At 33.4% G+C, this 18,472-nt stretch overlaps 2 protein-coding genes across 2 annotated transcripts; both read right to left on the reverse strand.

Moving 5' to 3' along the window:
* Nucleotides 1-217: 217 nt before the first annotated feature.
* LOC110413134 (uncharacterized) lies at nt 218-8,488 on the reverse strand. The gene is made up of 21 exons (XM_021423883.1): nt 8,070-8,488; nt 6,679-6,933; nt 6,466-6,590; nt 6,284-6,328; nt 5,739-5,820; nt 5,568-5,636; nt 5,244-5,414; nt 5,085-5,150; nt 4,872-4,940; nt 4,668-4,739; nt 4,239-4,579; nt 3,380-3,513; nt 3,162-3,256; nt 3,055-3,093; nt 2,904-2,963; nt 1,671-1,772; nt 1,510-1,561; nt 1,350-1,405; nt 1,196-1,260; nt 1,039-1,090; nt 218-781 (listed from the first exon to the last, which is right to left on the reverse strand). The coding sequence occupies exons 1-21, from the start codon at nt 8,241-8,243 to the stop codon at nt 713-715; spliced, it is 2,193 nt and encodes a 730-aa protein (XP_021279558.1). The 5' UTR covers nt 8,244-8,488; the 3' UTR covers nt 218-712.
* Nucleotides 8,489-10,069: 1,581 nt separating this feature from the next.
* Nucleotides 10,070-11,471, reverse strand: LOC110420366 (NADP-specific glutamate dehydrogenase). The gene has a single exon (XM_021433655.1). It carries the CDS (start codon nt 11,018-11,020, stop codon nt 10,238-10,240), a length of 783 nt encoding a protein of 260 aa, XP_021289330.1. The 5' UTR covers nt 11,021-11,471; the 3' UTR covers nt 10,070-10,237.
* Nucleotides 11,472-18,472: the final 7,001 nt, after the last annotated feature.

The raw sequence follows: 18,472 nt of genomic DNA on the forward strand, positions 1-18,472 counted from the left end.
TTTCGAGAAGGGTGACAAAATCATGGGCTTTGACATGGATGGAGATCCTGGCCTGTGGGACCTTGGCTGAGTACGTGTAATATTAAAATTTGACATTTTTGAACAAAATGAATAAATTGTTTGAAGAAAAACAATAGAGATGATAACGCTGATTTTATGTGCTATCAGTTGGCGACATAAAGTCACAAGCATTCACATTCACCGTAAAAATAGATAGTAGGACAAAAAAGATAACTATACTGGTTGCTCTACCAATAGCAGTATACAGTCAGGTCCTATTCGGCCCTTCAACAAAATACTAACTTGTTCGTTTCAAAAAAACTTATATAATACAAAGATTTTCTGGAGAAAAGCCAACACTCAGTTAAATCTACACGACTACTTCCAGCCATGGTAAAAATAACTGGATCGGCTCTGGACCGACAACTCTCTTTACATGAAATACGAGTAAAAACATCCTCATGTACCCATAATAATTGCTTATTTCGTCATTGAAGTGGCTAAAATCTGCAAAGCAACGTTTCGCTCAACGTCACAGATTTTTGTAGTTAAGGATGCTCCCTCCCACCCTTCTACCATTGTCGATGGCCAAAAAGCAGTTCCCATGTCTGATAGGCAAAGAATGGTGGAACATAATTTTATCTGCATGATTTACATCTTTTGCCCGATTATACATGATGGTTTCACTTTACAGTAGTTGAGTTTACAGCTCTCACGCGTCGCCTTCCATTCTAATCCCGTTTTCTTCCACACCAGACATGGATCTTAGTTGTTGTTGCAACTGCATAATAATAATGAAACCATCAGACAAGTTGCTTATACTCCCTCTCCACATGATGGGATTCTTTATATATTACTAAGGTCAGAGAAAGGATGAATCAAGTATCAAGCCAGGTAGGAATTGTTTAAACCTAGGTCAACAACCAACACTCAATATCTTAATTTTGGAAAGCATCTTGTTAGACACAACCATGAAATAAAGTAGAGGCCACATTAAGCCCACAAATCACATCGTATAATAAGCTGTAAGAAACTCACTTGTTCATATTTCAACTTTTCAGCAGTCAATTCATCAGTCAAATTCATCATTCTGCAAATAGTGTTCAAGGAAGAGAGTATCAGAAGAAACTTGCATATATAGGTGAGTATCAGTCAAATTCATCATTCTACTTTGTATGGATTCACGCCAACCAACCTAGATTGAAGCTCCAAGATCTTGCAGAGCAGCAAACGCTCCCTCTCAGAAGCTGCCATCTCAACCTATTGAAAAAGAAGATCAGATAGGGGAAGAAAGAATAACCTACTAGCTAGAAATTTGTCATCATAAAATATGGATAAAAGGTTCTTACATTTCCATTGCTCTCAGAACAACGAGGTAAAGGAGGCAACTTTCCATTTTGTGTGGCTGTATAAACAAAAGCCAAAAAGAAATGGATTACAACACTGTTAAGCACTGTAATTTCTAATTTAATTATGTGAGTGTGATAGAAAGACCAATCTTTCACTAACCATCTACAACCTCAGCTGGCTGGAAGATATTCAACAAATTCACAATAAGATCCTAGCATTTCAAAAAAATTTCCCATGAGAAGATAATTAATTTTAAGGCAAAAAAATATTCAATCAGCAAAATGAAACACCAACTTACTGTCCCAACCCTAAGTCTTTACCTGTTGAAGTGAGGTTTGCTGGAAAAGATTCTGAAGGTGAGTCATAAAAATTGACGTGGGCATGTTACCATTGGTTAAATCCTTCGGGGAATGATTGGTAGGCTGAAAAACAGGGGGGAATCAAATATAATCATAACTTATTTACATAGACTAGTGCATTGGCATACTGAGCAGCTAGACATGTTCCACTACCAGATAGATGAAGCCACATAAGAGAAGATGAATTTACACTTGATTTGCATGAAGTTTGGTTACGAAGTTGTTACAAATGGATATTATTACCCTTCTTTCATTCTTGCATCCTTTTTGGCTTTTTGCTACTAGACGGGTCATTATAATATATATAATCATAGAAACAAAATCAGCTGAGCGAGGCAAGGCTTTTCTTTGCCTTCCAAAACACCTGCAACTAAATAAAGGTGCATCCAGGAAAGTGATTCCACCAATGCCGTTAAGTGGGTTCAGGCACCTAACTTAGGCCATGGAGGTTAAGGAAATGGGTTCTCCACATAAAGGTACTAAAGAAATGCGTGACAAAATGGGAGATCAAACATATTTGAAGGAAGGCAAATCAACAAGCCGATAATCTAGCGAAGACAGGCATTGGTAGAGAGATGGAATTAGTTAATGTATGGGGAGACAAATCAACAAGGTGTGCTGATATGAGGGAAGAGATTAATAGCTGAGTAGCCTACCAAAGTCAACAGAACAGGTTGTGTACTAGCTCACTGAATTATTTTTCCATTACTCTTGAGTTTGGGAGATCTTACTGGATTTTATTGGGATGTTATGCAGGTGAAATTCGTATTGAGTCGTGGTTCCCACACAAATTTTGACTATATAGTGGGTGTTTTTGTTTTGCTCGTGTAAGGGGCATATAGGGTGGAATACAATTCTGGAACTGTACGGGGGTTAGCTGAAGAAAAGGAGCATAATTTTGTACGGGTATACCCCCTGATCTTTTGTACGGGGCATAGCCTTGCAAAATTGATGTAATGAGGTGAACTGATGTTCTCCCGATTCGCTAATACATGCTGAAATTTCAAAAAAAAAATATATATGCCTCCCCTGGAAGGCAGTTAGGCACTTTCTGATTGGTGCCTCACCTAAGCACACACCTTGACAACATTTATAACAGATCCTTGAGCTTCAAAATGCAAGATGTTGCAATAAAATGAAATAGAACATAAATTCACAATCAACCACATTGAAGAGAAGATTTAGTGCACAAACCACTTGTTTGGATTCAAATATCCAATCACCAACGCTGGCAGACTTTCTGAGAGGCGAAGTCTGAAACTCAAGAAGAAACAGAGCAACCAATAAGGAGTGGACAATTAATATTGTTTATAGAAGGATATTTAAACAAAGACCAATCACCCACCTGTGAAGATCGGCGTGAAACCGTACCTAAAGGAATATCCTGGAGAACTTTATTTAGTTAGTGAAGTTGCACAGGAGAACAAATATAGCATCAAAATTGAGCTTTACCTTTACAAGATCTAAATTTTCTGATGTTACTGAAAATCGGCCTTTTATTTGCACCAGATTAGCCTTTGACTTGTCATCCAGAGAATCCCTAAACCCTGTTGAAGGAAACAAAGAATGCTACAATATATCTAAATCTTAGCAGCCACGTTAGTAGCACTGGCCATGATGCTGGTGACAAAAACAAACAACAATGATTCTAAATACTATGGGTTTGTTACCTCCTGATGATTTAATTGGAGCTGATAGACTGTTTGCAGATGCTCGATTAGGAAGCATCAATGGACCACTAAAGCTTGGAGCTTTACGAACTTGGCAAACTTTCTCATTCGCTAGTAAAATTTCGTTCTCAAACCTAATCATTAGCAAACTATAAGCTCAGCATCTACAAATTTCTCTTCCACTTCAAATGATTTATAAATTATTTTCTAAAATTAAAATAGATAAGAAATCAACCACACATGAACAATGCAATAACACAAGAAAATATCCTCTATTAAAAAAGGTATATGTAACAATCAGTTATAATCACATGTTCTCCTATTAAACAACATATCTAAGACATATTGCACTTGAATCAACTCAAAGCACAGTGGAATCAAGATTTGTGAAATAGTCACTTCTGCTTTATTGGAGTGAGAGCTAAAAAAAGCCCTTAACAACAGTATATTTTCATGACCTCATATGGCTTTCACTAGCCGACATTTAAACCATTTTAAATTAAAACATAACTCAACAGCACTAGCAAAACACATGAAAATAAATTAACTGGTCCATCTATAGAATTCATCTATTTTCACAATCACAGGCTATAAAACAGTCCAAAAGAAAAAGAACTATTTCAAGTTTGGTAGTTAACATGATAACCATGATCTGCAGCCATCATATAGCAGATTAAGTCCCCTCCTCATATTTTATAGGCTCTTTTAAACTACAATTAAAACCAATTGTGCTACATACTTATGCAAAAACATCATCAGTTAACAATTACTTGGACAAAAAAAGGGGTCCACCTCACCTCAAAAACCCCTAAAAAGAAAGTTGGAATGGACAAGCAAACCTAACTATGAACTGACCAACCTTTCTGAGTTACGAACCCGTTCTGAAGATGAATGATTAAGAACAGCACCAGGTGTGAGTGGCCCACTTTGAGTTTGCCTAGGTTTCACTGTTTTAGCCCTGGTCAATACCACATCCTTTTCTGAAGTTGATGCCATAACATCAATGCTTGATCCATTTTTCCTCAAACTGACAGTCTCCTGACGGCCAGCTTCAACTATATCACATTCCGGATTCTTTCCCTTTCCATTCAAGCAATCAGACTGTGATAAGTCAACATTCCTTGGTCCTCCAGTTTCAGCCTGAGATACTTCCCTATTTAAATTCAACTTTCCCAAACTAGATTCGCAGTAAGCTGCATCCTGTCAGCAAACACCGACAACCAATATTATTTTAACCATGTCCAGATATGTATCATACCGCTGAGGCAAAAAAAATACAACCGCTGACCTTATGACCAAGGCTTGATTTCATGCTTGCATCATCATCTTTGCACTCATGAATATCATCATCATCACGCACCTTAGCATAATACAGTGAAAAAATTAGTATAAAACAAGTAACAGATATAACAGACAAAGAAATTACTTCTCATACTATATGTCTATGGTAAAATCTTTATTATTAAAGGTTAGAATTGAAAATGTGGCCTACCAGAGATGCTTGCACTTTCAAATCCTCAATATCAAAGTTCCAGGCACTAACTCCTCTTTGGTACTCACTCTGACAAACACAAGACAACACCACCAGCAGTAAGAAAACACATATGCCCCAAGAGGACAACTCAACAGTTAAAACTTTCACATATATTATTTGAAGAGAAGTAAATCTGATTTAAGTAAAAAATGACTTTTGATGATTACTAACCTGTGATATAGCTTCTTGTTCTGCTGAAGGCATTTTCTTTAGAGCTAGTTGTGCAGCATCTTTAAGCTGTAAAATTTTGGACAAAAAAAAGAATACATTAGAAAAATACTGCAGACAAATGAAGCAAAATACCTGCATTGTGGCAGTGCGATCACTAACCTGGAGGGCTTTCACACGATTCCAAAGTGGTGGGAGATCAGCAAATAATTTCTTCACAGAAAGCTCAGGAGGCTTTGCATGCTTGAAAAAGGAGTGCTTTAATAATTTCTCTGCAGTTGGCCTCTTCGTTTGATCTTTTACCAGACACATTGCAACCATTTCTTTAAAAGACTGATCACAACTGGAAATCTTTTAATTAGAAATTGGCTATGAGTAGTAAGCAATTGCAAAACACCATTAAATGCACCTATCGACATGTTATGTTCATGATGACCGATAACGTGTCTGTCACTGTGATCATCTAACCAGAAAGAATAGCAGTACCTTAGAGAACTTCTTATCACGATCATAATCAAGTCCCGGCGGAGCATTTTGTATGGTCATCAGGAGAACCTGTTATTGTAGAAAGAAAAGTAGAAAAACATAAATAAGATTTTGACTAAAAACTCACATTATATATAAATTCTTGCTATATTTTCAACTGAAATACGATACCTTCATTGGTGGATATTTTGAAAAAGGTGCATGACCATGAGCCAACTCCAATGCTGTTATGCCAAATGACCAAATATCAGCCCTGTGCAAAATGCAACCAGTTAATGAAAATACAATATTAATCTAGAAAACAAAAATGTACCATTTCTTTAAATGTACCAAGAGATACATCAACCCTGTATGCACCCAAGCCAAATTCAATGCAATCCAAGCATAATTGCCATTAAGTATATAAACTATAGTCAGACTTCCATAGTACCATTGGTATGCAATGCATATGCAAATTTAGCAACTTTGAGCAGCATAGATACTTTAGTAACAAGCCATGAAGTGTGGATAAAATGAACAAATACAACAGGAGGACCAAAACCATGACGCCTTGTAAGTTCAGGCCAACAACCAACCGCTGCTACCCAGAAGCAGAAAATACTGTGTACGCTAAGATGTCATGCCTACTGAACTTTGTTCAGTGATGATACGTGTTTAGGCAAAATTCTAGGGGCCTTAAGTATTTTTTAACATCTCAAACACAGATTAAAACTCACTTGGAGTTATATCCACTTCCTGGCTGCAAGACCTCTGGTGCCATCCTGAAAAGAAAGAATAGATTGGAATCTCAAATCATGCAAATTCAAAAAGAAAAAATAATTTCTATCAATGCCATCAGAGTGGGAGAGGAACAGAAGAGAAATATAATCGTCTAGCAGATTTGACAAAGTTAGCTCACCAGCAAGGCGTCCCAACAAAGGTATTTCTAGAACGTTGTCTATCTCCTGCATCAAACATGCAAGCTGAAACACCAAAGTCAGCAAGCTTTACTGTGCCATTGTTATCAAGCAGTATGTTCCCAGCCTGTAAAGTCAATTAAAAACAAATCAAATCGAAGTAATAATAAATTCATTTGGATAAAATAATTTGTGAACTTCAATGGTACACTGACCTTAACATCCCGATGAATATGTCCTTGTCGATGAAGATAATCCAAAGCCTTAAGAGTTTCTTTCAGAATAGAACCAATAGCAGGCTCTTCAAATCCATCAGGATAAGCTATCTTCATGAGGTGCAAACAGGAACCTTCTGACATGAATGGCATGACTACCCACAGGTTACTGTCAACTACAAACGAACAAAATGCCCGAATAACGTTTGGGTGATCAATCAAACTCATCGTTTGAGCTTCCCGACGTATGTCATCCTGCAAAAGAGCATTTTCCATCAAGAAAGCCACTCAAGAGTCAAGAGATCACAAAGAGAGCAGGTCCATGGAGAGTGGAAAATATAAACCTAACCATACCACTCATGATACTACCAGTTATAAATCATCTAAATGACTTCCCTTATAAAAGATTCCAATATATATACATGTATACATCTACACACACACACACACACACACATAATATTGTGGCATGCACATTCTGAGTAACTATTACTATCAAAAGCATAACTTGTTCAGTAGAATGATCTATATGTATGAAACAAACAAGCATACCAAAAGATTTGCATGCATGAATTGGAACTAAGGCTTTGTTTGGATTGAGAGGAAGCTAGGGGAAAGAAAAGGAAGGTATGGAGAATGGTACGGTCTCCCTTGTACAAAACATTTTTTAGGGATGGGATTTCAATCCCAATACTAACAAGCAACAACTTTTAAACTCTCTAACCATTTCATATCTTTGGCATATCAACTGGACAATAATTTAATTCCTCTAAAAAAAATCCCAAGGATCCAATGATGGCAGCATTACAAAGTATTCCAAAATGGCAGATATCCAGCTTTAGGTAACCATGGAATGTTGATAGACTATCTTAAACACACAAAGTAGCAAATGCAATTCAGCACTAAAATGCCAAATCAACGGTACAGACACTACCATAAAAAAATTTATTTATTTTTTTTAAATCCTATTTGGTGGTATGGTTCGGATAACACTATCAAATAGGCTTTCATTGGAACCTCAGAAAAAGTTAAATCTAGAAGATAAAAAGAACAACTTTCAACTTTAAACAATTTCAAAAAGGAACAAATACCAAGCATTATCTAGAACTATAAAACATATATATCTAAAACTTCAATTCAATTATCGTCCAAGACCTCATAAACTCTGAATTCCAATAATAATAATAATAATAATAATAAAAGAATTTCACGATTCAACTCCACGAAAAACAATAAGTGAAATCCACAATCAAATAAAATTTGATCAAACAAGATCTCTATTCAAAATTAACTAAAATAAAATCAAGTTACAGTCATTCGTATTTGAGTACAAACAGTAAAAGTTAAAAAAGTCGAAAATTAAAGTCAAATAAAGAGGAAAAAAAACGAACCAGATTACTGCTGCAGCGATCGAGATCCAAGCACTTGACAGCTACAACGTCGTTAAAAGGAAGATAGATCGCTCTGTAAACAGTAGCACTGGCGCCATAACCAACCTCTTCTAGAAGCTTGTAATCGCTAGGATTCGCTGAATAACTCATCTGACTTCCTCCCATTCTCCGCATACCCTAGAGCCGCTCTTAGAAAAGCAAACCAATCGACGTCGAGAAATCGCCGCTTTAAAAGCCGCAGGCACAGTAGCTAGAGTAAAAAGAATCGTCGTGACAAAAAAAAAAGGGCGGCTTTTGTTGTTTTTATTGTTTGGTGAAGTGTTTATTTTGATCCGTTGACCGCCATGAATAGCGATATAGAGAGGGGACTGGTTTGAGGGCAAGAGAGAGAGAGAGAACGGGGTTGTTGCTGACGTGGCTGTTTGCTTCTAGGTGATTGGGATTTAGACACGTGGATTTGATGCTTTCATGAATTGGTGGTGATCCTGCTGTTTTCCTTTCCTTTTGCGATTTTGATTTTATAGTTGGAATTTTCGTTATTTAGTTTTAGTTGGCTAATTTTGGGCAGGTTGGAAATCTTGAGATTTGTGATTTTATTCTCCAATGATTTAGGAAATAATCAAACCATATATATTATTCTTTCTTGCTAAAACTATACAAAGTCTAACATCAATGTTTATAAAGAGTTTCAAAATTAAGCTAGCTTTAGATTAATTCACATGCTTTACTTTGATACAAATAAGTATAAATTAAAACTAATAAATTTACTTCAAATCTTAAATAAACCTTAAACATATTTCACTACATTAAATGGCGAAGGAAATTAGGACTAATAGGAACTCCATTTCAAAAATTTTAAAATTTTATAATATATTTTAAAAAATTAATTTTTACTTATAAAATATTTTTTTTGTTTAGTGAACTGTCCCACAATAAGAAATTAATAACTAATTTGTACTTAAACATTTATCTCATTAGTTGGTATATGATTTATATCTAAATAACAAAATTCGAATCTTATGTCATTAAATAAAAAAAAGTAATTAATAACTAATCTTAGTAGACTTAAAATAACTAAAAATAAAACTTATTGTAATTGAATTATTGCTCAAAGCTCACTGTCCCAAAACCTCACAATCAACCTATCTCTTGTTCATCTCCAAATGTGAAATCTTAGCTTCTCAACTGACTACATTTAACATGTGTTTAAAACTACAGAACTTCATTTATATATATATATATATATTATTTTCCATAATTGACTAATATCAATTTGTTATTAGACGAAGTTATTAATTTTTAATTTTTGTATGATTATAAAAAATGTAAAAAAAATTGAGTGGGGAAAAAACCATATTTGCTCATTGATTATGCCGAAAAAAGGTATTTTATTACAATAACAATTTTATATTGATTATTTGATGGATAAAAAGAAAAAATTGAAAATACAAAAAAGGGGTGCATGAATGTGTTCAGTGCCTAAATTTTATAAGTGCAAAGGTTCATAGTCATAGGGAGGTAACATATCATGAATGATTGAATATTAAGGTGAGGTTTAGACGCTTCTTTTTCTTTATAAATTGAGTCAAACCTAGGTTAAACATACATATAATTTGGGCCCCGAAACCTAGTAACCAAAAATTTACTGTGGTTACCTGCTAATATGAAAATTAAAGCAACAGAATGCACAATCCTAAGTCCTAATCAAGTCAGTCTATCATCAATATTCTTTGTAGTTTGATATGAAACTCTCTGGGTAATTAGTGGTAGCATGGTAGGGCTCAAAAAGTCTTCCATGATAACTACAAATCTACAAGAAGGGGTTTCCTTCCACCATTTTCTCCCTAAACAATAAGAAGAAGTGGTCTACACAGTTATAGGCCGTTTCAAGGGTTAGGGATTCACGTGAATAAACAGCATTTCACTTTGTTTTTGGTTGACAGAAGGGGCAAGTTGTTGTGGATTTAAGCCCGCTCTACTTGCAAATAGCCAAATTTCAGAAAGGAGAAAATAAAATCCTGTATAAATATGTTCGAATAATTTGAATATGAAACAAGAATTGGTAATAACTAATGATAATCACTCTAAATTCGAGTTTCAAAGTTCCAAAATTGGGTAATTTACATTTTAAATAGACAAAAAAGGGCCCTTTGTTGTTTCTCTCAAACTCAAAGCAGCCTCATGCGCCTCAAGCTCTTGGCAAAGGCTTTGGAGACCAAGTATCCCACCCCAAAGCCGATGACCCAAAGACCCACATCAACGGCCCATCTCACTCCCTCTACATCCATCTCCTGGCCCCCACCGCAATCTCCATCACACCTTCCTTCCAAACCTTCACCGTCCGATTCCCCACAACTGCAGCAACATCCACCGTCCGATTCACTCTCTCCTTCCCTCTCCTCTGGTATCTCCTCCAGCTGATCGAAACCCACCCTCCTGTTCTTCCCCCTCTTCCTCACTACCATCTCCACCCTCTCTCCCATCGGCACATCTCCCTCCACCGCCACGCACACATCCACCACCGCCCTGTCAATGCCAACAGTTTCGCCATCCCATCTATCGATGGCGCACTTGCATTCCAAATTCCACTTTTGCCTGTCATCTTTCCTGAAAATCCCTTTCAACACCTTTTCCTTTCTTGAGTAAACCTCGAAACGGACCCCATCCTCGGCTCGAACCCGCTCCCTGCTCCCATATATCGCCCCTCCAATTTTTGTCTTCACGTTTACCATCCGGTGGAGAGTGACGAACGCTGGGAGATCGGGTCGGACTTTGGACCCGGAAACTTCAAGCTTTGTCTCATTGATTCTGGGTGGGTAAAGTAAAGTGAGCGAATCGGATAACGGCTCCGTACAAGAATCCAAATCCGAGAACCGTACAAAGAAAGCTTTGATTTTCAAAAGATTTTGATGGCCGGAACGAAAGTCGTTGTAATCCGTAGACCTACACATTTTTCAAAAGATTTGTTGTTTTGGCTGAAATTGAATCAGAAACACTACTAAACTGTTTAGGGATATATATTTTGAGAGTGGCCGGGGAGGCGGCTGAGGCGACGTCGGTTTTGGAGGATCAACGGGTGGAGAGCACACGGTTTTTGCTGCTGACGTCAACAAAAAGACAAAAGCAATCGATTTTGTCGGTTAAGCGGAGACTTTGGTTGACTTGTATCTAGTGTTTCGCGGAGTTGTCAAAGATGATGGACTAGTTAATTTGAGGCGGATGGAGAACTGTTGATTTCGTTCCGTTAGTTAAGGGTTTTGTTAAGAGGTGCATGAACCGTCATTGTTTTGCATTTTTATGATTTGGACATTTGTGTGCAATTGGGTCTTTCTACTTTGGTTTGGTCGATTTGATGTTGCGGAAAAACATGCCTTTTGGGGCCGCTGATGTTTGGTACTTTTGGCTTTCTATTACAACTTGTTGATTGTAAACATAAAAGTTTGGCAAAAGTTCATTCCAAATGTCCGGTTGAACTTCAATTGCGGTTCACATAATTTGATTTAAAAATTAATAATTTCAGTTTGTTTAATTGAATTTTGAATAATTCAAATTGATAATTTGAAAACTAATTTCCAATAACTCCAATTTGAATAATTCATTTAAATCAAATTCGATTATATTTTAAAAAAATTTACAACTTGAAGTTGAAAATGTTTTGAATTGAAATAATTTGTTTTTGGAAACAAATTTTGAACTTGAATAATTCGAATGTCATATTTAAATTAAAAAATGATTTAAAATAAATTGAATCCAAATAATCAAATCTAAATTTAACACAACTTATTCAATTACTGTATTAATAATATCGAATGTATCCATGCCAAGTATTGAATTCAAAACGATGCAGATTTAAAAATAACTTGAAATGACTTTGATTCAAAACAATCATATCTAAACTTAACTCAACCCGTCCAATTGTCGTGTTAGCAATACTTGATGCATCCATGTTGAGTGTTGAATTCAAAACAATTCAAATTAAAAAATAACTCAAAATACCTTTAATTCAAAACAATTCAAATTAAAAAATAACTCAAAATACCTTTAATTCAAAACAATCAAATCTAAATCTAATCGGACCGGTCCAATTGCTGCGTCCGTAATGCAGCAAGCATCTCTGTTCAGTGTTGACTAGGCTTTAAATTTTTTAGTTTTGGGCTAGGCTTAAAAAGAGCAGTACTCATCCGAAGGAAGGCTTAACAGAAGAACCTGGGCTCAAGCCCATAAAAGAGGATTGGGTCTAGAATTGGAGGATCCTTGCAAGTCGGCAAGGGTACCTCCCAGTGGCGGCAAATTCATCTACTAGTAAAACTATCCACGAAACACAAAGACTTGCTGCTTGAGAATTGACACGTATACGAGAAATCATGCATTAAGATATTGTGAATGGGGTTAGCTTCCTTATTCATAATTGGATAACAAGAGAATTGTCAAAGATATTCATGTATAACATTCTTGTTTTATTTATGTATATTGTTAGAATTATATGATTGAAATTATATCATTGAAGATAAACTTACATATTAAATTTGTCTATTTGTAATATTCAAAATACATTGAATCACTTGATTTACTTGGAAATGATTAAGAATAGACAATTTGATTGACTGGATTTTAGCATTTTACTTTTTTGTTTTCTAAAATCATATCACGTTTGAAAAGACTAGTGACAAAAGAAAAAATTTCGAATCATTACAAATTAATTTTGTTTTTCTTTTTACTTGTAGAAAATTCAATGCCATGATAGTACACAATCAATGTGAATTTAGTGATACCATGTTCTAAAAATTTTCAAACCATGAGTGTGAAAAGGGAAACCCAATGTGATAAATGGTAGAAGAAGTTCAATGGAGGAGCTGCTTTCTGATTGCAACACTCCTGCAACCATGTTTTCCAAATTCGTAGTACTTCGTCCTTTAACCTTCATTCATTTTTTTTTTGCCAGGAATTCAACAAATGCAAAGACTTAACAGCAAACTTGTGGGGCAAATAAAATAAAAAGAGTCGTCTTGTAAAAGGCTTCATGATTTGACAGGCAAGCAATGAATAGCTTTGCCGTTTAGCTAGCTAATTTCTTCCTGTGAGGACCTAAATAGTTAACCATTATCAGACTTTGAAACAAAAGAGTCGATTGCATGCATAATTAACTCACGAGATTATTATTCTATTTCAAAAAATTAAAATATGTATAAACATAACATCCATATTAATAAAAGTTTTAAAATTTTTTACTTGTTAGATATGAATTGAAACACTTTATTTTCTTATGCATGCACCTCAATTCACAAACTCCATTATAAATTTTGCAAAATTTTGTTTTTCATTTTTAGCTTTGCTTCGGTAAGTTAGTCCGTCGTTATGCAAATTACAAATATTTAGGTATATGAAAAGTATTCTGAGGACAGGGGAGGACTATTCGGAGGGTTTTGGTTAGGCTGGTAGTGTCTCACATCTTCCTTTAGAAAGTGCTAAAGCACAAATTCAAAAAGGGCACTTTCCATTTTTCTATGGTCCGGTCTGCAGTGTTACAAGCATTCTCAGCTCCTACTTTTCTAATTTTCTATCACCAGAATGGTGAAGAAAACAGATCCGATCCTTACTGCACTTGAAATTGTCGGTAAACTTGCTTATTCGTCGAAGAAAATTTTGATTGGCATCTGACACTTGAAGAAAACATGCACGTGAAATTGTTTTTTGTTTTTATAATTTATACGTTATAAAATTTGACATCGAATGACCCGGTAACACTGCCTCAAGTAAAAACTATTAAGCCATTACTGATTCAAAAGCTTGTATAGTAACATTTTTAGAGGACTGAGAATGTATTATATATACTTGGCTAACTCTTCTGGACATAATGCATATTCTGCTAATAATTGCATGGACAACTTCAGCATATGGTGGGACGTCGCGTGTTTGATCATTATCTGAAACCACTGAATAATTCTGGCCCTAGTATGATAAAGAAGTGCAAAACAACTCATCTCATTAGCCAAAAGCACCATTAAAGATCAGACCTTAAATTGGGATGGGTGTTGGGAGATTTCTGGCTTCATTTTCATAGTTTGCTTTCGGCTAGAATCTTTCAATAACTGGTGGCATTTGAAGGCATTTTCAATATCAATTATCGGGCTGTCCATTTCGGTGCACTGTGTGGCTGCTGCGTGTGGTGAGCTCAAGACCATTGCTTTTTACAGGAGAGACCCCACTTCCATGACACCATATACATCCCTGTAGCTTATCGTCTTTCTTTCTTTGTTTTCTTTTTTCTTTTTTCGTCGGAGCAAATCATAGTTACCAAGAAAGTAGGAGATCTTTTTGTTATTACTCGTGACCGTAAGGCAGATCTTATCGGCATAGGTGGAAAGAAACTTCTGCTCACACTTGAACATTTGAGTGATTACTGCTTGGAAGTGGAAAGGGCAAAACAACGAAAAAGTCAGAAAACAACTGTACCTCGAAGAGTTAAAACCCCCCCAAGTTGTAGTATACATATATAATAGTTGAAAGGAAATTAAACATAAACAAATAAATAATATACTAACACTTAATCATTGGTCTTTCATGACTGGTATAAGAAGGTAATAGACCTTTTTCAGTTCCTAATTCTGACCTCAGTCTTACAAGTAATGTCTAGAAAGTAGAACTGTATTGTCACGCCTCAAATATGAGACACGACAACGTCTCATATTTGTAAGATATAATTTTTTAGATATGTAAGGTTCTAATATATATACTTTATACTATTAATTAAATGAGACCTATATACCTAAGAATATAATGATTTGTAAAGTTAAATTTGTTGGTAGAAATTAAAAAAGTTATAATTTGATAATATCTAGAATTAAGTTCCTAAAATCATAAAGTTAACATATCAAGATAAAAGCTTGCATATTAATTTAAGATAGTTTGATGTTCGTAACATTTAAATAAATCCTAGACAATCTAAATCTATTTACTAGATTACAAAATATCATCAAATTTCCACGTGGTTAATCAAATTATAATCTGAAAAAAAAATTGAAAGAACGAGTGAGTCCAACTATTCAGCAAGTAATTAACATCTCTTTAACCCGATTAAGCATGCTCAAAACATTAGACCAAAATATCATTGATCATATAAGTATCAAAAGAAAATTTTAGATAATCTCATTTAGAATCACATACTTCAAAATTTTACTTTTAAATAATAAAATAAACACATTTCATAAATAATTAGATTTTAAAGGTCTCTTATAACATGCTACGACTACACTTAACCCCCGTGACATAGGTCACAAATAAATCCACAATTACCTTAGTGGCACGAGGTAGAAGTATATTAAAAGCAACCATTAGCTACGCTAAATAGATATCAGAATTACCATTATTCTGTAACCGGCAATACTATTGGAAGATCGATTTCTAATCACCAAATACATGTCAACATAGTCAACATTTAACTCCCATTGGAAAGGTCAAAGTGTAGCCATGAAAATAGAAACATATATTTTTAGATTACTCAAATTTCACAAAATAGTACATCCACTTTCTCAAAATATATCTCATGCATATCAAAAATATAATTGTATCAAATTAAATATTCACAGAGATATTCATATGTGCATACATTGATAAAAATCACGTTTCAAAACAAAATCAAAATAGTATTCCAAAAATCAATATAGAAATCATATTTATTTACATATATTAGCATGCTCACTTGATTTAACAAATCATATGATAAAATATTATATTCAAGTATAAAATCACATGAAGACAAATTTTAAGATGTGAAAACACCGAAAAGATATCAGTCATTTACTTGATTTGTCTATATCACTTTTAAGTAACAAATCAGAAAATGCTCTTAGTAACCTAATATATCAAGAAAACATATGTAAAAATCATAACTGAATTTGCAAAAAAAATCCTACAAGGTGACTTCCGTTGACTATCCTAAGCACTTAGGTATATAGCGATCTCTATTGCAACTTAAAAATATTTTTTATTAATAAGATAATATTTTATTATTATTATTTTTGAATTAATAATAAAAAATTTTCAAATAAAATTGAGAATTAAACTTAAATCATAAAATCAGTAATGATTTTAATTTTTGATAGAATGATAATATTAATTTTTTATATAAAAATCATATTTGTAATTTTTTCTTAAGTTTCGATATTTTTATAAAATCTACTAATTTAATAAATAAATTTATAAAATATAAATATACATACTTTTAGATATAAAAAATATAGCGGAAATCACATATTTAGTATTTAGGAAGTTTACAGCATAATTTATTAATCATTCATTAAAATCAAATTTTAAAAATAAAAAAATAAAAAAATTTCTATTTTTTAAAATTTTCAAAATTTAGATGGTCATTTGACTTATTTTGAGCTCTTGTAGCTCTTAACCTAAATTGTTTGCAGTGATAATAAAATCAACACTAATTTAAAGTATTCATATCATACTATAACACTAAAATTTGTTTCGATTAAAAAGAACACAAGATTCTCAAGTTTCAAAAGCCAAAAGTTTATAAATCTTTATAATATTAATTAACTTATTTTGAGGCTTTAATTCTCTTAACACAAGAAGCCCTTGATTGAGTCATTAACGCCAAATTAAACATCTGATTTCATACTACAAAAGCTCACAAAAAAATAACTTAAAATATTACTGGAATATGGAGTTCCAATGACCCTAATTTGAGTCGTTAAAATAGTTAAAAATTCAATTTTCAGTCAACTTAAAAAATCCGTATCTTACTAACCATAGAACTAAACAAGTTGCTACAAAAACCATTGAAAAGATTTTTTCAACACTTTTCCTTTGGTACCCATCATGTCACTGGAACAATATTGAATTTGAATAAAAGTTAAAAAAACATAAAATAATTTAGAACTTTTGTGTCCAAACTATAAAAATATAACACTAATCATACCTTAATCAGCAATCCCTTGAATATTTTTTCCTTTTCTTTATCTTCTTTTTTCTTCTAAGATTAAACTCTTTTGATTGTCTTTTCTTGAAATCTGATGAGATAAAAATAATGTTAATTCTTTACTTTTTTTTTAAAATGAAGTAATTGTCCTTAACATATATAATTAGATAAATAAATTGACTTTAGCTCTTTTATTTTTTCCTTAACATTTTTATTATTTTACTTTTTTCTTAAACATGATTTAACATATATAATTAGATAAATAAATTGACTTTAGCTCTTTTATCTTAAACGTGACAAATAAAAATGAATTCTAATTAAAACTTTTTTATTTACTTAAAAATTCTTTCTTCTATTTTCTAATTATTAAGGCACCTAAAATGATAACTATGAATACATAAAATAATAAAAATAACATCTAATTTATTTTTATCAAAACTATACCTTAATAAATTTAAATATTTTTATAATATATATTTTGTGACAAATATCACATGTGTGTCATAAAAAGTGGGGCTTAAATTGTTTGTCCAGTTCCCTAGATGAATTTATTGGTTTTGTCTTGTGTGTTTGTCATTTGTTATCAAACTTCGGCTGATTAATTCGTACGACTGTGGGCCTTGCTCATTTATTTAACATATAAAGCGAGAATCCGTATTCTTCTTTATTTACTTAAAGACTCTTTTTTCTCAAACATTTAAAAATTATAACTGTAAATAAATAAAGTAATAAAAATAATATTTATTTATTTTTATAAAAACTATAATTTAATACATTTAAATATTTTTATAATATATATTTTATGAGGATTATTACAAGTATGTCATAAAAAGTTAGGCTTAAATTGTTTTTCAGTTCCCTAATTGGATTTATTGGTTTTGTCTTGTGTGTTTGTCATTTGTTATCTAAATTCGGCTGGTTAACACGTACGACTGTGAGCCATGCTCATTTGTTTAACATATAAGGAGAGAATCCATATTCCACGAGGCATAGTCAGTTACTTAACCAGCCTCGAATCTAACCGGTTGGTCAATGTGAAGGGGGATAAAACTTTTGAGCAGAGAGAAGTTTCGTTTCCAGTGGATTATTGTTTCAATAGATATTTGATTGAATGCCTTTTTTGGAAAAAGGCTTTCCATACTCCATACGATTAACCATTACTATGCATGCACCAAATGGATACTTCTATCCATAGATTTTTTTTTATTTTATAATTGAGAGAAAAGATATTTGAATTTTAATTTTTAAATAAAAAAAATTATATATCAATTAATGAATCAAATACTCGAGTGTAATATTTTTATTCATAACTGATTGATGAATTGAGAAATTTAACAAGTTATACACATTATCTTAAACGATTTTGAGAAGACATGCAAAAAAAAAAAAGAACTGAAAAACAGGAATCCAATCAAAGACTGGCACATGCATTTGTCAATCCAATTATATCTAATGTGTAGAAGTTGTAGAA

The sequence above is a fragment of the Theobroma umbraticum genome, unplaced genomic scaffold (assembly GCF_002168275.2).
Source record: "Theobroma umbraticum cultivar Fairchild unplaced genomic scaffold, ASM216827v3 scaffold_30.0, whole genome shotgun sequence".
Classification (NCBI taxonomy): Eukaryota; Viridiplantae; Streptophyta; class Magnoliopsida; order Malvales; family Malvaceae; genus Theobroma; species Theobroma umbraticum.

Bases quoted from the DNA above. Each gene is read 5' to 3' on its own strand.
- LOC110413134 (XM_021423883.1), bottom strand. From the start codon at position 8,243: ATGCGGAGAATGGGAGGAAGTCAGATGAGTTATTCAGCGAATCCTAGC. The intron at 6,934-8,069 runs GTTCGTTTTTTT...GCTCTTTTGCAG, and splicing joins ATCGCTGCAGCAGTAATCTG to GATGACATACGTCGGGAAGC. The intron at 5,151-5,243 runs GTTAGTGATCGC...AAAATTTTACAG, and splicing joins ATCGTGTGAAAGCCCTCCAG to CTTAAAGATGCTGCACAACT.
- LOC110420366 (XM_021433655.1), bottom strand. From the start codon at position 11,020: ATGTGTAGGTCTACGGATTACAACGACTTTCGTTCCGGCCATCAAAAT.